The sequence below is a fragment of the Bos indicus x Bos taurus genome, chromosome 22 (assembly GCF_003369695.1).
Source record: "Bos indicus x Bos taurus breed Angus x Brahman F1 hybrid chromosome 22, Bos_hybrid_MaternalHap_v2.0, whole genome shotgun sequence".
NCBI lineage: Eukaryota > Metazoa > Chordata > Mammalia > Artiodactyla > Bovidae > Bos > Bos indicus x Bos taurus.
Genome location: NC_040097.1, coordinates 2,220,189 through 2,240,534, shown reverse-complemented (window position 1 = coordinate 2,240,534; position 20,346 = coordinate 2,220,189). Strand labels below are relative to the sequence as shown.

Genomic DNA, 20,346 nt, shown 5'->3' with positions numbered 1-20,346 from the left:
ACAAGGGTAACAACGGGCGTCCCCAGCGTTTCCCCCTCTGGTTTGCTCCTCCTCCCCGACCCCTGCCCCCAGGCACCTGACATCCTAACGCTGTAGAATTTGCAGGAAGGCAGACCTCAGAGATAGCCTCGGTCTGGTTCTAGACCCCCCGATACAGCTTGAATGTTGTGAGAAAACGAGTCACGTGAACTTCCTGGTTCTCCAGTGCATTTAAAAGTTATGTTTATATTATCCTGGAGTCTGTCAAGTGTGCAGTGGTGTTACGGCTAAGGAAAACCACGTACAGACCTTAATTTAAAAGTACTTCATTGCTAAACAACGCTGACCACCATCTGAGCCTTCAGAAGTGAGTTGTGGTAGTAATTTCAAAGGCCCCTGACCACAGACGCCCTAACAGATACAGACAGTAATGATGAAAAAGCCTGAAGCACTGGGAGAGTTTCCAAAATGTGACCCGGAGACGCAAAGCGAACAAACGCAGCTGGACAACTGGCCCTGACAGGCTTGCTCTCCGCAGGGCTGCCCCAACCTCCAGGCCACTGACCTCTGAAAACACAGATGCCGCGAGGCAGAGAGGGCTGCCCTGACCACCAAGCCACTGACCTCTGAAAACAGATTCCGCGAGGCAGAGAGGGCTGCCCCGACCTCCAGGCCACTGACCTCTGAAAACACAGATGCCGCGAGGCTCGGCGCGTCCGAGCTGCGCCTGTGCTCGTCTCTCTCTCTGAAGTTCTAGAGCGGGGCCCGGCTCAGGCTGGGAGGCGGGGGACCCCCACCCCTCTAGGCTCGTGTCCCTGCCACCCTCTGCTCTTACTCTGCAGACTCACGTGCCTGGGGACCCCAAACCCAGGCGTGGTGGACAGGGCTGGGAGGAGTCAGGCGTGGACAGCGGATATCCCTCCAAAGCCCCCTCCCTCCGGCTCGTGCCCCGCCAGGCTGGCCAGACCGCCTCAGTTTCAGAGAATAAGATAATCAGATCCCCGTGCATCCGTCCTATCCATAAGCGCTGGCTGCTCACCAAGAGGGCTGTGTCTGGCCGTCGGTCAGCAGTGACCTCAGGGTCCGCCCAGGGCTGTCCCTTGGTTGAAAGATGGCGACAGGGCAGCGAGCACGGCTCTGCGTGGGCTTTCGTGTGTCGTAGATCTTGCTTGAACAGAGAACTGCCCGGAGATCCAGCCTCCCTGGGACTGCAGAGTCTGCAGCCAGGCAGACAGGGCCCCTGTGATTTGTGGTCTCGCAGGGACCTGGGGAGGATAGATCCCTGCCATGTATGCCGGTGCCGGGTCAGTTTCGCTTTATGCCCCTCTGGAGCCAGAGGCCGCCCTTACGTGTTTGCAGAGTAAATCACTGGTGACCAGGCGCTGAAACGGGGCTGACCTGCCACAGTGACAGATGGGGGCCGCGCTCCAGCCTGACCCCGGGCTTCTGAGCTGGGCGTCGGCCGGGAGCGCCGAGCCGGGGCTCGGATGGAGCCACTGCCCGACTCCTGCACAGCGGGGGAGAGGCTGCACAGCGTCCAGGGAGGCCCATGGGCTTTAAACTCAGACCAGACGGTCCACCCCAGAACCTGTGTGACCGTGGGCGAGTGACTCAGCATCTCTGAGCCGCCTCGGCCTCCCTGTTCGTGAATTTGGGGGTGCTCTTGCCATCACAGGACCAGGGAACCTGCAAGTGTGCGTGACGCCTGGTCCCCAGCCTCGGCACTGCCGACCCTTCGGGGCGGATCCTTTCTTTTTGGGGGGCTGTCCTGTGTGCTAGGCAGCACCCTGACCTCTACCCCCGGATGCCAGTAGCGCCCCCTACTGGCAACCAGTCGTGACAACCAAAAATGTTTCCAGACGTCACCAAGGTCCCCGTCGAGAGCATGGGCTGGAATTGGAGGCCTGGTTGTGTAGGACTGTGAAGGCCACCTTGACAGCAGCCGTAGCAAGCATCCCTTAGCGAGTCACCCCCAGAAGCTCACCAGGACCCCCGTGAGCCCACACGGTGCGCTGTGTGGCAGGGACAGGCCTGCCCAGCCCGGGGTGTGGCCCGTGGGTGAGCTTGGCTTCTTGCAGGTTCCGGTCTCCAGCCACCGCAGCCCGCTGCTGGACCTGGCCGCCTACGACCAGCAGGGCCGCAGGTTCGACAACTTCAGCTCGCTGAGCATCCAGTGGGAGTCCAGCAGGCCGTTGCTGGCCAGCATCGAGCCTGCCCCGCCCCTGCAGCTGGTGTCCCAGGACGACGGGAGCGGCCAGAGGAAGCTGCATGGTGAACGGCAGCCCCCGACCGGCGAGCTGGGTGCAGAGAGGGGCGGACAGCTGTGGGTGGGGGGCCGGGACCCCCTCTGTCCAGGACTGACGCCCGGGGAGCGTCAGGACTCCTCTTTAGTCCTCACACATCTGCGAGGGAGAAACGGACTCTGGGTGGGAGGTGGGGAGCAGCTCAGGGCACATGGTGGCCGAGCTCAAGGCCCAGCTTGTGCACAGACCGGGCTGGAGCCCAGACCCGGCTGCTCCGAGCTCTGAGACACCCTGACGCTGTGTTGGAGACCCTCAGCGGCCAGGACCTGAGCCATCCCCTCCAGCTCCTCTGAGCAGCTCTAGGAAGCTTGCTCAGGTCCCCTCAGCTCTTAGAGGTGCACACGGTATGCCCCGTCCTCCAGTTTCAGGGCGGTGGGAGACTTCAAGCTGCATACCAGGTACAGGGAAGGCGGGTCTTCGTCACAGTCGGCTTCCCTCTCGCTCTCAGGCCTGCAGGCCATTTCGGTTCACCAGGCCTCGGGCACCACGGCCATCTCTGCCACCGCCACTGGCTACCAGCAGCCCCACCTGGACCTGGCCAGAGTGAAGCAGCCGGTACCGACTGGGGCCCCCGGGGCGGGCCGTCCTCCCGCTTCCCCCACGCTCTGCCCAGTGCTCCCGGGGTCCTGAGGCTGGCCCACTGACGGGGGGCGCCTCCTCACTGGCCCTCATGCCTCAGTCTCCCCTCCTGTGCTCCCTGCAGTCTGGTGACGGCGGGGGTGGGGGGGTCCAGCTGAAAGGCAGGGGGGCTCGCCCATCTAGACTCTTCCCCGCCTGCCGCCCGCCTCACAGCCCCTGCCGAGCGTGCCCGGGTGGTTCAGCCCCGTCCCTTTCAGCCCACAGCCCCCACTGCGTGGAACACTGCCCCACTTCCCTGGGGCACATGGGGGGAGTCCAGCCTGCGGCCTGGCAGGTCAGGGGGTGGCTGATTTGGCAGGACTAGGGGAGGCCTCACAGGGACGCGGCTCAAAGCTCGACGGGTGTTGCTGGGCTTGTGTCCCCGAGACAGCGGGGTCCCGGTGTGATGCCAGTGCCTGGGGCTGCTCTTCCGTGGGGGGCGCCATGGGCCGGTGTGGCCCTTGGCCCCCTGGCTCTGACCGCGTGGCCTTGCGCCTTTAGCACGACCCCCTCACGCCTGTGTCGGTCTCCATTGAACTCATGCTGGTTGAGGACGTGAGGGTCAGCCCGGAAGAACTGACCATCTACAACCACCCAGATGTGCAGGTACGGCCACCCCCTTCCCCACCCCACCGCCCCCCATCGCGACCCCTGAGGACCCCTCACCTCTGACCCCAGCCCGGCCCCTCCCGCAGGCGGAGCTGCATGTCCGAGAAGGCTCTGGCTACTTCTTCCTCAACACCAGCAGCGCCGACGTGGTCAGGGTGGCCTACCAGGAGGCCCGGGGTGTCGCCACGGTGAGTGTGGGCTCCGCCCGCCCGCCTGTGCCGTCAGCGGCGGGTCACGTCGGTCACAGCGCAGGGTCTTCAGCGCCTCCCAGGGGTCACAGCAGACACCCGCGAGCTGCCTTTGTGGTCCGGACCGAGTCTCCACAAGCTGCCCACGCTGTTAGCTACCTAATGGTTTCCTTTCGGTCGGCCTTTCGGGTAAGATGGAAATATCATCACGTGAGCCACACTGTAAGAACCCGAAGGACTGTGGCCTTGACGGACACATCGGCTTTTTCCGTTTCTCCACGTTCTTTCCCTGACTTCCACCCAGCCGTGACCACAGAAGAACTGAGCCTTCCACGCTCTTCAGGGCTTTAATTCAAGTTTTCTCTTTCTCCATATCGCTCTGTAGGCTGGATGGTGATGATGATGATGGTGATTTTCTGGCAATCATTTGTACTCAGGCATTCTCTCCTGTGGGGTGTTTGAGTTGCTTAAATTTTTTTTTTATTTTTAAAAAGTCACCCTATGGGGCTTCCTTGGCAGTCCAGTGGTTAAGACCCCATGCTTCCAACGCAGGGGGCACAGGTTCCTGCATGCCACGTGGTGAAGCCAAAAAATACAAAAAATAAAAGGTCTTCCTTTGGTTATGACAGAGAGTAAAGGCTGACCAACCCAATGTCCTAACTGTCTGTGTATCAGCACAGTGAGTTATACGGTCGCGAAAACTGAACTGTGTCTGAAAGGAAACCGTCAGGACGGAGTGTGTCAAACCCCTGCTGTGAGTCGCGACCATGACCCTGGACGGGATCCTGGCATCGCAGCTCTGCTGTGAGCTTTGCACTCAGAGCCTGCGACCTGCATCCCCTGGTGCAGGCTGGTTGCCAGGCGTTGAAGGAGTTTTACAGTCACCCCAGCGCCAAGCAAGCCTTGGCCCCGCACTCGAGAGGACGGGCACTCGGTGCTTGGCGTGCGGTGGGGGTTGAGGCGGGTTCGCCTGCAGTCTTCTGCACTTGCTTTTGGCACTGCCCGTCTGTGCGGGGAGCCCTCGCCACTGGCAAGCGCACGAAACACGCATTCTGGGCAAGGCTGCCCTCGGACCTAGCCTTCACAGAGACCTGGCCCACCAGCTCCTTCAGAAACAGAGCCCGGCGCCTTGCCCTCGGCTAGGCAGTACATTCGTGCCTTAGCTGGACACCCCGCTCTCTCAGCCGTAGCTCCCTGCAGGTCCCTTTCTCTGACTTTCTGCCTCCGATGACTGTCTTGATGCAAGACATCAGTTGCTTCTGAAGTGGAACGGGTGTTGAGTAAGTGAGGCGGGTGAGCAGGATGCAAGGGGCACGCTGGGAGGAGCTGGGCTGGCCGACCCCAGATGCTTAGCTGTAGTGTTGGAGGTGATTAGGGCACGGTGCGGACTGCGGCAAACTAGGGAGCAGAGACTGGCTCAGCGATGGCTGTGACCCCTCCTCAGTCTTTAGTGTTTTTAGTAGCAGCTTTATTGAGCTGTAATTCACATACCATACAATTCACGACTTAAAGTCACAATTCAGTGGGTTTTAGTGTATTTGTAAATAAAGGCAACATCACCGAAGTCAGTTTTAGAGTATTTTATCACCTCAAAAAAAAACAAAACACCATAATAATCACCTCCCTGTTCTTCCACACAAATACACACATGGAAATTGTTGGATTTTTAAATTTATTGTGTCTTTGTTGCTGCACTTGGGCTTTCTCTAGTTGCGGCAAGTGGGGGCTACTCTCTGGTTGCCGTGCATGTGCTCCTCCTCTCAGGGGCTTCTCCTGTTGCAGAGCACAGGCTGTGGGGCACGCGGGCTCAGGAGCTGCCCTCCTGGCTCTGGGGCACAGGTTCTGGGGCACGTGGGCTCAGGAGCTGCCCTCCTGGCTCTGGAGCACAGGCTCAGTAGTTGTGCACACAGGCTTCGTTGCCCCTCAGCCTGTGGGATCTTCGATTTTGTCCAATGTTTTTTCTGTGTTTCTTGAAATAATCGTGTGGGCTTTTCTTTTTTATTCTGTTGATATGATGTAATACATTAATTGGCTTTCAGATATCAAACCAGCCTTGCGTTGTGGGATGAATGCTACTTGACCATGATATGTGATTCTTTTTATGTGTAACTAGAGGCACTTTGCTGGCATTTGATTGAGTGTATGTTCATATTCCCGAGAGACACTGGTTTGTGGTTTTTGGTGGTGTCTTTGTCTGGTTTGGGTATCAGGATGTCAGCCTCATGGAATGACTCTGAAGCGTTCCCTCTTCTAATTTTTGGAAGAGTCTGTGTAGAATTGGTAACAAGTAATTTGGTAACAATTCTACCAAACTCTTGAATGTTTGGTGGAGTTAACCAGTGAAGCCAGGTTGTCACGGGCTTTCCACATGGGAGGCTGTCGCGGGCTTTCCACATGGGAGGCTGTCGCGGGCTTTCCACATGGGAGGTTTTTTTTATAGGAATTCGATCTCTTCACCTCTTATTGGTCTGTTCAGACTGTCTGTTTCTTTTTGAGTCAGTTTGGTAGCATGCGAGTTTCTAGGAGGATGGTTTTTTTGTTACATTGTTTTTCTGACATTTTCTTACCTTCCCCCAGTGGGCAACCTTGGTCTTTAGCTCGCTTGTGGAGCCCCTCGGCGAAGCGCGAGGAGGCATGTCATAACATACCTGTTTTTCTCAGAGGCAGAATTGCAGATGTCAGGGCCTCTTGGGTTTATCGCCGTAAATCAGAGGAAGAAAAAGCCGTCCCTTGGCACCTGTGGATGAGCGTGTGTTGTTAGAGGGAGTCTGGGGGCAGCTGGATGCCTGAGATCATAGGGAGCTCCCCCGAGGCATTGTTATTCCTTTCGTCCAAGAGAGGATAACCCCCTGCCCATTCCTCTTCCGTGTAAATGAGTGGTCACCATCAGATCCTTCCCACTGAAAGGAAAACCTCAAATTGTAAATGATTCCAACTGCTTGAAATATGCCTTGCTTTGCTTTATCTCTGGAGATTAAAAATAACTCCCTTGTTATCTAGAAGAGGGATGTGTCCAGTTCAGAAAAATGTGTGCTGTGCCAAGAAAACTTGAACTCGTTTTTACTCACAGTTAACCTCGCACCATACATTTTGAGTGAGCCCTGAGGGCAGCCCAGGGGCCAGGGACAGACCTTTCCTCCAGGAACAAGAGCCTCTAAGAATCTGTGATGGACTAGGCTGCTGCTTCAGATACTGAGCTCCCTGTCCAGGGAGGCATTCAAGCTGGCACGCTTGTCTGAAAGACTCAAGACAGGATTACAGCATCAGAGTCAAGTCTTCCCAGAACTACGAACCCCTGCTCAGTCCTGTGATGTCCTACGGTGTACGGTCCCTATAGGCAGCAGACTTCAGGTTTGTCACTGCCAAGGCAGGCATGATGTCCCCGTTTATAGATGATCCCAGAGAGCTTGAGCTACAGCTACAGTGAGGAGTCCCTTGAACTGCAAGGAGATCAAACCAGTCAGTCTTAAAGGAAATCAACCCCGAATACTCACTGGAAGGACTGAAGCTAAAGCTGAAGCTCCAATATGTTGACCACTTGATGTGAACAGCCGACTTACTGGAAAAAACCCTGATGCTGGGAAGGATTGAGGGCAGGAGGAGAAGAGGGCGACAGAGGGTGAGATTGTTGGATGGCATCACCGATGCAATGGCCATGAATTTGGGCAAACCCCGAGAGACGGTGGGGGACACGACACCTCGCATGCTGCAGTCCGTGGGGTCACAAGAGTCAGGCACGACTTGGTGACTGAACAACAAAAGGCCGGAGCAGTTCTTTCTCCGCGTGGTGGACAAGCCTTCGCCCACATCTCATCTTCCGTGGCTCTTGCTGAGAGAGGCTGATCCCTGCTGCAGACACGACCCCGTGACCCGTCTAGTACCGTGTGTGGGGCATGCCAGCAGCGCCCGACGAGGCAGGCCCCGCCAGGATCGTGTTTGCCCGGAAGGTGTCCCGGAGGGGCCTCGGCCCCGGGGGTCTCTGCTTCCCCCAACCTCGGCCTGCAGATGCCCCTGTGGCTCCAGATGCAATCGGACGCCGATTCCTTTGCCTCCTCCACCAAGGGAACGAGGGATTTTTCACGGAGTGTTGCCAGCTGATGACGGGTCCTTGCGGCGTCTCAGAGCGCTCCTTCTGAAGGACATTCACACATTTCTGCGGCATCTCCCAGCTGCTAATTAGCAGCATTCTCATTTCCCTTAATCACAGAGACAAGGAAGCCCACAACAGTTCTTCAATTAGCTCAGAGGAAATGTTTCTTTCTTTCGCTATCGAGGCCCATTCAGAGGCAAGAATGGCTCGTGGGTATGTGTCAGCTTCTGTGCGTCTCCGGGCGGGGGCCTGTCGCGGGCGCACCTGGGCTGCTGTGGGGCGATGGTGCCCACACGACGGTCCCAGAGCTGCAGAGGCTTACACGGCCCCACACCCTCTGCCAGGCACCTCTGTTTCCTTCTCGGCTGGCTTACGCACGGGAGGGTTTACCTGACTTAAACTCAGGTTTCTTTCTTCTCATCACCTCTTTACAGCTCACATGCTTCCTTGCAGAAGCCGTGTAGTAATTCTAAGGGCAGTGGGAAGGAGCCTAGCACTCAGGCCTTTCATCCAGCAGTCACTCTGCAAAGGCGGGCTCCCGTCATGCGCCAGCCCAGGCCAGGCTCTGGCGACTCAGCAGGGAGCAGTCAACCAGGGGCCCTGCTCTTAGGAGCCGACCCCTCTCCTGGGTCCTGGGCTGTGGGCTGGTCCCCGTGATGCTGTACGTCTGAGGAGGTGCTTCAGTGCAGCGGGAGGCGGGGGGCGGGGGTCCTTCCTTGAGACGGATGGGTGGTAGGTGGCAGCTGTGCAACATGAACTCAGATGTGTCCCACCTTTTTCCTGGGAGGGGACAGAGGGCAGAGGAACCAGTCCCCAGCCTGGCCCTGTAGGAAGCCTCGGGGCTGGGCAGGGCCCCTTGGATGGCATTTCTCACCTCAGTGTGACCCTGGCCACCCCCCACCAGCCTCAAGGGGGTCCGTATCTGCGGGGGGCACAATCCTCACCTCTGGCGTGGGCCTGGCCACCACGAGACGTTGCTGGGCACACATGGGAGACAAGCTGATGGTACCGGTGACATGCAGAGATATCCACAGAGTCCTCACTCATCTACAGATGCTGCTTGTCAAGGGACAAGCGTGACGTGTGATGGGCCTGGGAAGCGTGAAGCCGTGAGGACGCATTGGCACCTCGGGGCCTGGCGGGCGTGGGTAGAGGTCCCGAGCAGCGCTGCCCCTGGCTCCACGGCAGCGTCTTAATGAGCAGTGACGTGTCCCCAGCTCCAGAGAGATGACAGGGCTTCCTCAGAGCTCTCAGGGGGCAGTGTCACCCCTGAGGAAGGAGAATCGGTTCTGGGGGTGGATTCGCTCACCTCCCCTCCTGCACACGCGTCCCCCCTGCACGTCCTTCAAGAGGCAAGTGGGTCTGGAACCTGGAGAAGCAGGTGGTGATGCTTGCACAGTGGGCGTGGGGACAGGACCCCCCACCCCACCCCATGCCACCCATCAGCCTGCCCCCTCGCCTCCTCCAGAGCAGTTTGTCTCCAGAGCGGCAGGCGGGCTCACCCGTGGGGCACCGTTCACCATTGGGTGAGCTGGCAGGGCTGACGTGTGGGCGGCCCGGTGGGCCGTGTGGTCTCTCTGTGGGCTGCCGTCCTCCGCCCTGTCACCCGGGAGGTGCCTGGACGTCCAGCTGCTGGGAAATCAAGTGGGAGAGAAACCGATTTCCTCACTGTCAGTTACCTTTGGGTAAAACGTGCAAAATGGCTCTTTTGAAGGAGAGACAAAAACACCTCCCCTGCACACCCACCCCCACTTCACAGGTCTCTCCCCGTGGGTGCAGCGAGCCATCATTTCTCTGCCTCCTGAGTGACGTGCCGCTCCCGACGGCGGTGACGTTTGCAGGGGGATCAGGTCAGAGCCCCTGCGTCTTCCTGGGATTTTTAAGTGGGTTCTCTTTGGGGACTCGTCCACCACAGAACTGGAAACCCGTGGCCCTGACCCACTGTCTTCAGTGTATTCGATGTCAGGCTGGCTTGGTCGTTGTTCGGGGTGCCGGTGGGGTTTCCGCTCTGGGATTTTTATTGAGCGACCTGGGTCCTTACGGGAAGCGTCCTGAGCATCCTTCACCTGTGTTTGTGCCCCTGAGCCCCTGAGCCCAGCGCTGCAGGCACAGTCAGCCTGGCCTTGTCCGGCCCAGCCCCCTGCCCTACAGCTCCCTCTGGCTGCTGGTGGCGTCAGGCTCTCGGGCGTGGCCGAGGGTGGGAGAAGGCACTGTGCTCCCTCCCCAGCGCCGCCCCTTTGAGGCTGGGTTCCTACCCTGGGTGAGCCTGTCTCTTTGTATGTCCACTGGGCGGGCGTGGACTAGAATCAGCACTTCCCAGATGGATGAGGGTCCCTGGGGTTTGCAGACTTCTTTCTGAATTCTGGTCTCGATGAAGGCAGGACCAAAGCCGAGCTGGTGGAAGCATGTCTCCGTAGGTTAACCAGCGCCTCGCAGCGGTGACCCTGGATCTCAGTGTACATACACGCTGCGGGGCTAGGCCGGACTCGAGGCGCGGCCCTGAGGCGGCGGTAGGTGCCGCCGCAGCCTTGGGGTGCTGACCAGGTGGGAGCGGCAGAGCTGCCCCAGGAGAAGTGAGCAGGGGGGCGAAGGTTCCCACCTGGACCGGGGGAGACTTGGCCAGAGAGGGACCTTGGGACGGGGCTGAGGCTCAGAGGGAGCCAGCAGGTGGACGCGGGGGGCGAAGAGCCCAGATTTCAGGGGTGGATCGTGCAGCCCTGAGAGGGGCAGGCGGGCACCAGCTGGCCGGAGGGTGACGGCCGTGGGGGAACGTGGTTTGTGGTGACGTCAGAGCCCTGGGCAGGGGCCAGATACACCAGGTTCTCCTAGAACATAAAACTCACTCTGGGTGGCCTTTGAAGGCTTTTAACCTATTTGGTTGTCTCCTGACATTTTTCCCCCCACATGTTCTTGACATTAAAACTGTAGCTTTGCCAACACGCAACCGTTCTCTGTACCCACCCCTACCCCTGGTGAATGTAGGCCGGAAAATGCAGGCAGCAGAGCCGGGCGACATAGAGGTGGGAGGCACCACGGGCCCCCCGCTGGGTCCGCGACGCGCCTCCACCCAACCCAGCCCCAGACCACCCAGCAGAGAGGCACATCTAAGCAATGCAACAAATCACGGCAAGCCCACCTGCCGTGTGAGAAAGTGGTGATGATGCAGGCTGTCTGGGGAGGGGTTCTGAAAGTGGGATCCCTGGAAGGAAGTAGAGAGAGAAGAAGGTCTTTGGCAAGAGGGTCTTTAAAGAGGGTCTTTGGCAAGGAAAGCTTGGAAGACAGGAGCGCAGATGAGTTCATTCACTCTGAACATTTTACACAGGCTCTACGTCAAATATAGGGAAAGTGTGTCAAAGTGTGAGTCGCTTGGTCACATCTGACTCTTTGCCACCCCATGGACTGCAGCCCACCAGGCTCCTCTGTCCATGGGATTCTGCAGGCGAGAATACTGGAGTGGATTGCCATGCCCTTCTCCAGGGGATCTTCCTGACCCAGGGATCAAAACCTGGGTCTCCCACATTGCAGCAGATTCTTCACTGTCTGAGCCTCCAGGGGAGCCCTCAAACACAGCAGAGGTAGAGACAAATGTGGAGATGGGTGAGATTCAAGGCGCTCACAGTGAACATGCGGTGGCCTCTGTGGCCTATTCCCAGGTCCTGAGAGTCTGTGGGTCCAGATTAGGATTCCTCAGTGAGGGCTTCATGTGGAAAGCAGCCGCCTCACACCCTGCCAGCATCAGAGGAGACCCCACAGGATGCTCTGCTCTGATGGAAGTTGCAGCAGGTGGCCTGGACAAGCGATATGGGATCCTGGGTGTGAATCCTCTCTCCGCCGAGCTCTGACCACCCTGCCTTGGAGCAGCTTCCATTTCTTCTCTGTAATTTGTGCCAGGTTGCAATAAATGCTCCTTGAAATCTATCCCGGCACTAACATATTTCATCCTAAGCCCGTTGCCCGGCTGGCAGTGGGGGCTCACGGTGAGGGGTGGGCAGGGCTGCCTTTGGGTTTGCGTTTTCCGAGCAGGCGAGAGGCCGCGGCCCTGAGCGGCTGTGTGACCGCACCCCACTCCCGCCTTGCAGGTCCACCCTCTGCTCCCCGGCACCTCCACCATCATGATCCACGACCTGTGCTTAGCGTTCCCTGCCCCCGCGAAGGCCGACGTCTACGTCTCGGACATTCAGGAGCTGTACATCCGCGTGGTGGACAAGGTCAGTGTCAGCCTCCCCGTACACTCCCTCTTTAGCTGCACAGGAGCCAAGAGCACAGTGGGGCTGTGGGGGGTGCTTTCCTCGCATCTCCCCACCCCTTGGAGTACTGTCTCACCTGGCATCCTGGGCTCAGCGCAAGGCGGCCTCTGGGGGCGTCCATCTTCATCTCGGTCGACACTGGCAGTAAATCCCCCTGGAAGTTGTCCTCACGTTAGCCCCGGCCTAGGGATTCCTATTCTCTGGCTGCTGCAGGTGACTAACCAGCCAGAGCTTGAATTTTCTCCCCTGTCTGTACTTGTTGGATTCTCAGAGATTCAGTGGCAGGTGAATAAAGCGTCCTAACGCCAAGTGCTTCTGCAAAATGAATACATAATAGATCTAGGCTTTTCTCTAATGTGGAGAGGGATTTTATGTAACTCAAATACACGAAGTGACTGCAGCAGTTTCCAGAGGAATGCTTTCAGGGTCTGGTCTTCCCAAGGGAAAGAAGGGTTGGTCATTAGAAGGGGCATTCACGCAGCTTGGACTCCTTCAAAGTCACTGTTCTCTCAGCCTCGGGTATGCCTTCTCTGGTCTCGTTTCCGCTGGTGAGCTGCTTCTAGACTTGTGTTCTTTCACTGAGCACCTCTGACACATGTTTCCCAGAGCTTTCGCCGTGTGCAGTCTGTGCTGCCAGGTGTGAACTGCTGAGCACTTATTAAACCCTCACTGTATGCCTGTTGCTATCCGAAGCTGTGGATTAGCTCTCTAACTAGGTCCTTAGTTCTTTTTCTTACTGAAGTAGAGTTGATTTGCGGTGCTGTGTTAGTTTCAGGCGTACAGCAAAGTGATTCCGTCTTATACACATTTATAGACACATATGCTGTGCTTAGTCGCTTCACTTCAGTTCAGTTGCTCAGTTGTATCTGACTCTTTGCGACCCCATGAACTGCAGCATGCCAGGCCTCCCTGCCCATCGCCAACTCCAGGAGTTTACTCAAATTCATGTCCATTGAGTCAGTGATGCCATCCAACCACCTCATCCTCTGTCGTCCCCTTCTCCTGCCTTCAGTCTTTCCCAGCATCAGGTTCTTTTCAAATGAGTCAGCTCTGTGCATCAGGTGGCCAAAGCATTGGAGTTTCAGCTTCAGCATCAGTTCTTCCAATGAATATTCAGGACTGACCTCCTTTAGGATGGACTGGTTGGATCTCCTTGCAGTGCAAGAGACTCTCAAGAGTCTTCTCCAACCCCACAGTTCAAAAACATCAATTCTTCATCACTCAGCTTTCTTTACAGTCCAACTCTCACATCCATACATGACCACTGGAAAAACCATAGCCTTGACTAGACGGACCTTTGTTGGCAAAGTAATTTCTCTGCTTTTTAATATACTGTCTAGGTTGGTCATAACTTTTCTTAATCACTTTAGTTGTGTCCTACTCTTTGTGACCCCATGGACTGTAACCTGCCAGGCTCCTCTGTCCATGGAATTCTCCAGGCAAGAGTACTGGAGTGGGTTGCTGTGCCCTCCTCCAGGGGATCTTTCCGACCCAGGGATCAAACCCAGGGATCAAACCCAGGTCTCCCGCGGTGTAGGCGATTCTTTACTGTCTGAGCCACCAGGGAAGCCCAAGGATACTGGAGTGGGTAGTTTTTCTAGGGGATCTTCCCAACCCAGGAATCATACCGGAGTCTCCTGCATTGCAGGCAGATTCTTTACTAGCTGAGCTACCAGGGAAGCCCGTATATATATTCGTTTCCATTATAGGTTATTGTAAGATATGTGCTATTGGTAGATCCTTGTTGTTTATCTGCTTTATATGTAGTCATGTGTATCTATTAATCCCATCCTCATTTATTCCTCTCCCAGACGTTAGTTCTCTCAGAGTGGGATGTGACCGTTATGTCACATTTATGCTTCGGGCAGAGCACCGGAGTATCCCCTCGAGGCCCCCTGAACACGGAGAGCATGTCAACAGTTCCGCTTGTTGGTAGGCTGAGAGTCTGGAGGTCACCGTGGGCCTCTGGGTGTGAGCTTTCGGATGCTTTGGCAGAGAGCTGTGGGGCACCACAGGTGGTGGCATTGGTCATCCGACGCCAACCCGGAGTCTCTGCCCCCACGATGTAGGTGGAGATCGGGAAGACGGTCAAGGCGCACGTCCGCGTGCTGGACTTCCACAAGAAGCCTTTCCTGGCCAAGTACTTGGCCTTCATGGACCTGAAACTCCGGGCAGCCTCCCAGATCGTCACATTGGTGTGAGTTCTTATGGGGTCAGGGGTCGGAGGAGGGCATCTGGGGGCAGCGGCAACGGGTCTGCCTGGGGGAGAGGTCCCAGCCCCTCCCTCTGCTCCAGGGCGCTCAATGAGGCCCCAGACGACTACACCGCCTCCTTCCGCGTCCACGGCGTGGCTATCGGCCAGACCAGCCTCACTGCAACCGTGACCGACAAGGCCGGACAGAGAATCAACTCAGCCCCACAGCAGATTGAGGTAGAGCTGCTCCTCCTCACGCCTCGTGGGCCCGGCCCAGCCCCTGGGGCACGTCAGGGTCCTGTGGGGGTGGGATATGGCATTTTTTGTGATCGGCTTGGACTTTAGGGGCAGCCCAGGTAGCCCCGTGGAAAGGGAAAGTGTTAGTTGCTCAGCTGTGTCTGCCTCTGCAACTGACCCCCTGGACTGTAGCCCGCCAGGCTCCTCTGTCCATGGAATTCTCCAGGCAGTGATATTAGAGTGGGAAGCCATTCCCTTCTCCAGGGGCTCTTTCTGGCCCAGGGATGGAACCTGGGTCTCCCGCATTGCAGGCAGATTATTTAGTATCCAAGCCACCAGGGAAGGCCCCACGTGGAGAGGCCATATTAAACTGCTCTCCAGGGTCCTCTGATTGGAAGGGGGCCTTCCCTGGTCCTGGGGATCTGGGAGCCCAGGAGTGAGGGGGCTGGGTCACTTCACTGTCTCTGGGACTCAGGGGGCCTGGTGTGGCTCAGAGGAGGAGAGTGACTTGTCACAGACGGGGGAGTGGTGGGGGGAGCGGGTGGGTCTGGACTCGAGTGTAGAAGCACACGCTGGTGGCGGGGCCCTGGAGGTAGCCGGCTCTTCGTGGGAGCCCCTGGGGCAGCAGCTCTGGGTGAGGGAGCTCGGGGCCCACCTGGGCTCGGCTGGGACCTGGTGCCCCCAGGGCGTTAGGCTGAGACAGGAGCCCACGGCCGCCAGGGCCGGGAAGTCGTGTCGGAGCTTATCGATCGGTGGCAGCACGCTGCTCCTGCCGCGTCCGCTGCGGGCTCAGCCTCGCGGGCTGGGGCGCTTCGTGCCGGCGGGTGTGGGTGGGGCTTCAGGATGGAGGTGCACCCTTCTCCTCCGGGTGAGAAGGCAGCCCTCTGCGCCTATACTCAGGGCAGCCCTTCGGAGACCACGCCTCACGCACATGTCACCCCTGGGCTGACTGGAGTGTCTTTAGGCAAAGCGGGGACTGTGGGGTTGTAGGAGGAGGATGCAGGGGCTTTGCCCTGCCGCAGAGACAGGGCCTCCTCGCCCTACCCCCCCGAGCCCCCTTTCCTCATCTGGAAAACACGCAGACGACGGGAGTAGAGAACTATTCTAGGTGATTATTCAGTAGAAATCTGGAAACTGCAAGAGTCAGCCTTCCAAAGGGAAGCTGGGGAACCTCGAAGGCAGAGGGTTGGAAACCTGGGCATGGGCCAGACTGTCTTGGGGATTTGCTGAAACACACGGCAAGACCCACCTCTGATGGGCAGGTCCCAGGCGGGCCGGGGAGCAGGCGTTTCTGCCGACCCCACCAGGGCAGAACACGCCCCTGAGAGCCCTGGAGCCTCAGGCCAAGGGTGCATGAGGTCTCCCCCAGGGCTGGCCGGGACCCCAGGCCCTTGTTGGCCCCCTTCAGAGGCAGGAGTCTGTGCACCATGTTCCCGCATCCCTGGAGTTGAAGGGTGACCGCGCCCAGCCATGTGAGCCTGGAACACAACGGCCTGTTTCCCTATTGTGTCTCCACGCCCAGGTCTTCCCCCCGTTTAGGCTGATCCCCAGGAAGGTGACGCTGATTATTGGGGCCACGATGCAGGTAGGAGTTCAAGGCCACGCCCTACCCCCACCACCACCTGGGGCTTCAGAGCGGGCTGTGCAGGGGTGTTCCGGGGTGTCGGTGCCCCAGCCCCGGAGGGTGGGGTGTGGGCACCCGGGGGAGCTGGCTGATGGGTCCTGCTGCCTCCTCCTCCAGATCACCTCCGAGGGTGGCCCCCAGCCCCAGTCCAACATCCTCTTCTCCATGAGCAACGAGAGCGTGGCGCTGGTGAGCGGCGCCGGGCTGGTGCGGGGCCTCGCGGTGGGCCATGGCGCCGTGTCGGGGGTCGTGCAGGCTGTGGACGCCGAGACCGGCAAGCTGGTCGTCGTGTCTCAGGTAACGGCGGGGGCGCTCCGCTCCCCAGGACCTGAGGACCACCCCTCTCCCAGGGTCCTGCTCTGCCCTCGGGGCCCGAGGCACCTGCCTGTCACCCTCCCCTCTCACCAGGCCAGACCTGCACTTGCACCCCCATGGTTGCCCTTCTCCAGACTGAGGGTCCCTGAAAGTGAAAGCCATCGGTCATGTCCGACTCCCTGCGGCCCCGTGGACTATACAGTCCATGGAGTTATCCAGACCAGAATACTGGAGTGGGTTGCTGTTCCCTTCTGCAGGGGATCTTCCTGACCTAGGGATCGGACCCGGGTCTCCCACATTGCAGGCGGACTCTTTACCAGCTGAGCCACCAGGGAAGCCCAAGAATACTGGAGTGGGTAGCCTATCCCTTCTCTAGCACATCTTCCTGACCCAGGAATTGAGCCGGGGCCTCCTGCGTTGCAGGCGGATTCTTTGCCAGCTGATCTCTTGGCTCCTTAAGGGATGGGGCCCCAAGCTCTCCCGCCTTGGGGACATTGCAGTGCAGGGTGGTGTAGCGGTTGTGACGGCAGACCCTGTTTTCCGTGCCTCCGTGGCTCCTCTCAGGACTCTCTGCTCTGCCTGGGCGCAGCTCACCCACGGCCATCCACAGCTGTTCTAGGCCTGAGCTGGTGTTGCCCACGTCAGAGCCCTCCCGCCTTTAGTTCATTCATTTCCAGCAGGGCTTGCAGACATTCTCCCAGTAGAGTTGGGATGCTGTGGGCACTGGGGAGCTTATGGTGTGTGTTTTTAGAGGCACATGCTGGCTTGGCTGCCATAAACCTGGGTAACTGGGCACCAGTAGTATTTCAGACCTGGGTTGATATTTCTAGGAGAAGAAAACCTGAGTCAGCCGCTAGTATCTGCTCAGCTAGAGGTTAAATTATCCCTAGGCCTCCTTTCCGGAGTTGGGGACATTTCCTAGCAGCTTTTCTGGGTCAGTAGAGATGCTGGAGGCCGAGTCAGGAGGGCCTCACCCAGGAGGGGCCCCCATCCTGCCCCCCTGCCCCGTAACCTCATGTGGTGGCTCTGGCCCCAAGCAGGTGGTGGGGGTTGTCTCGGTCTGCTCTTTCCCTTCTTTCCTGGAGTGGGCACTTCTGTGGGCCTCTGGGAAGGACAGAGCACAGCGTGTCCCCTCCTGGGAAGGGCTCAAGCTGCTTGGATTCTGCCCCATGTCCGCGGCCAGCAGTGACTTGGAGGAGCAGCGACTTGGTGGCCTGGCCATGCGGGAGCCCCAGCTCTAAGAGAGTGTTTCCTTCTGGGTGATGTGACTGTGGACAGAAACTGGGTCCCTGACAGTGGTCCAGGAGCCCTGCTGAGTTCAGAGCGTCTAAGCACACAGCTCTGTGTGCTGGGACCCCCTGGAGTGGGTGGGACTGACCTTTACCCAGCCCGGAATTCATTGATTCACGCCCTTCCCAGCAGTTCCAGTGTCTCCCCAAGTATCCTGGTCACACCGCAAAGTCCTTTTGAGTCACAGGGTGAATACTCCAAGTCTATCAATTTTATAAAAACAAGAAAGTACCAGGCGTGTTGAGAGTAAAATTAAGTACCAGGGAGGGCCTACTTCGTTCCTCTCTACAGAAAGGGTTTGCAGCCTCAGAAATGGGAGTTTCGGGCAGGGACCCATTGTTGGCATGTAGCCCCTGAGCCCTGCCGGCTTGAGCCCCAAAGCCGTCTTTCCAGGATCTTGTGGAGGTGGAGGTGCTGCTGCTCCAGGCTGTGAGGATCCGCGCGCCCATCACAAGGATGAGGACAGGGACCCAGGTGAGGTTCCCATCACAGGGATGAGGACAGGGACCCAGGGAGGTTCCCATCACAGGGATGAGGGGGGGACCCAGGGAGGTTCCCATCACAGGGATAGGGGGTACCCAGGTGAGGTTCCCATCACAGGGATGAGGGGGGGACCCAAGGAGGTTCCCATCACAGGGATGAGGGGGGGACCCAGGGAGGTTCCCATCACAGGGATGGGGGGTACCCAGGTGAGGTTCCCATCACAGGGATGAGGGGGGGTACCCAGGGAGGTTCCCATCACAGGGATGAGGGGGGAGACCCAGGTGAGGTTCCCATCATAGGGATGAGGTGGGGACCCGGGGAGGTTCCCATCACAGGGATGAAGGGGGGGGACCCAGGTGAGGTTCCCATCACAGGGATGAAGGCGGGGGGACCCAGGTGAGGTTCCCATCACAGGGATGAAGGCGGGGAGACCCAGGTGAGGTTCCCATCACAGGGATGAGGGGGGGGACCCAGGTGAGGTTCCCATCACAGGGATGAGGGGGGGACCCAGGGAGGTTCCCTCACAGGGATGAGGGGGGGACCCAGGGAGGTTCCCATCACAGGGATGAAGGGGGGGACCCAGGTGAGGTTCCCATCACAGGGATGAAGGGGGGGACCCAGGTGAGGTTTCCATCACAGGGATGAAGGGGGGACCCAGGGAGGTTCCCTTCACAGGGATGAAGGGGGGGACCCAGGTGAGGTTTCCATCACAGGGATGAGGGGGGGACCCAGGGAGGTTCCCTTCACAGGGATGGGGGCGGGACCAGGGAGGTTCCCATCTCAGGGATGGGGGCGGGGACCCATGTGAGGCGGAACCTCTCCAGCCCCTCCTGTCTGTGTCCTCGGAGCAGCCTCCAGCAGGTGTCAGGCTCTGAGACCTGGTTCAGGATGAGCCTGGGGGAGCTGTTCCCAGGACGCTGTTTCCTCTGCTGGGGCGATTCTGCAGCCCCTTGACCCTGTTCACTCTCTGGGTCCAGCTCCATTCCCGCCTCTCCTGCTGCGTTGCCCAGGCTCCCTGTCCTTCTTCCCCGGCGCCAGCTCCCGCACGTGTGGCGCCCACCCCTGCAGTCCTGCGGGGGTGACGCCCGTGTCTGTGCCGGTCTGTCGCCTTGTTCACCTGGAATAGCACCTGGTGCCTCCCAGCAGCTGGCGTTTGGATGGCATGCACCTTTTTCGTGCTTTGTATGTCGTAGTCCGCGTGGAGTGCATTACCCCGGGGGTGGCTCCGGGGTCATCTCCGCATCACAGACGAGGAGGTGCACACGTGGCAGGCTTAGGGCGTCTGCTGAGGCCACACAGCCAGTGAGCGTTGGGACTGGGCGCTGACCCGCAGTTGGACTCAGCTCCACCCCAGCCCCTTGCTGTGGTGCCTCCATGTCCGTTTGCCCTCGGATCAGCGCTTGGTAAATCCAGAGTGTGGGAGACCGAGCCCACCGCTGTGAGCAGGGCCCCCACTAGACTGAGAGGGACGGGAACAGGGTGAGCCGGGCTGCCGGGGGGCTGCAGGCCCCTCAGAGCTCTAGGCGGCTATTCAGGAACGGGGTCCCTCGGCCCCGGAAGGACGGGCGGGAGGGGCTGGCGCTGTGCCGGGCCGGCCGCCGACTTGGGAGGACTTGATCGAGGCCCCCCTTGCCTTCAGGAGACAGGGCGGCAGCGGGCCCTGGGGGGCACTGCAGGCTGTGTCTCAGGGCGTCCGGGGGCTCCGGCCATGGGACGCGGGTGGTCACGGGCCTGGCTTCTCCCTGCAGATGCCCGTCTACGTCACCGGGATCACCAACAACCAGAACCCTTTCTCCTTTGGCAACGCCGTGCCGGGCCTGACCTTCCACTGGTCTGTCACCAAGCGAGACGTCCTGGATGTCCGCGGGCGGCACCACGAGGTACTCACCCCCCGCCCCGGAGACCCTGACCTGAGGCGGGAGGGTTCTCACTGGCCCCCGCCCCGAGACCCCGCCCTCCACCCCGGATGACAGCCCGTCACCCCCCCCGAGACCCCGCCCTCCATCCCAGATGACAGCCTGTCACCCCCACCCCTCCACCCGAGACCCCGCCCTCCATCCCAGATGACGTGAGGTGGGAGGGTTCTCACCCCGCCCCCCGAGACCCCGCGCTCCATCCCAGGTGACAGCCCGTCACCCCCCCGAGACCCCACCCTCCATCCCAGATGAC

The 20,346-nt window shown here is 59.1% G+C and overlaps 1 protein-coding gene across 2 annotated transcripts in view; it reads left to right on the top strand.

Moving 5' to 3' along the window:
• NUP210 (nucleoporin 210) overlaps positions 1 to 20,346 on the top strand; it is a 91,743-nt gene that overhangs the window by 49,365 nt on the left and 22,032 nt on the right. The window contains exons 17-27 of one of the 2 annotated variants that reach the window (XM_027523923.1): positions 2,058 to 2,250; positions 2,731 to 2,837; positions 3,402 to 3,506; positions 3,596 to 3,697; positions 11,867 to 11,995; positions 14,104 to 14,231; positions 14,330 to 14,465; positions 15,988 to 16,050; positions 16,207 to 16,386; positions 18,088 to 18,168; positions 19,926 to 20,057. In XM_027523923.1, coding sequence (XP_027379724.1) covers positions 2,058 to 2,250; positions 2,731 to 2,837; positions 3,402 to 3,506; positions 3,596 to 3,697; positions 11,867 to 11,995; positions 14,104 to 14,231; positions 14,330 to 14,465; positions 15,988 to 16,050; positions 16,207 to 16,386; positions 18,088 to 18,168; positions 19,926 to 20,057 — 1,356 coding nt within the window. Of the gene's footprint in view, positions 1 to 2,057; positions 2,281 to 2,730; positions 2,838 to 3,401; positions 3,507 to 3,595; positions 3,698 to 11,866; positions 11,996 to 14,103; positions 14,232 to 14,329; positions 14,466 to 15,987; positions 16,051 to 16,206; positions 16,387 to 18,087; positions 18,169 to 19,925; positions 20,058 to 20,346 lie in introns of both variants that reach the window. The other variant, XM_027523922.1, reaches the window with a different exon arrangement.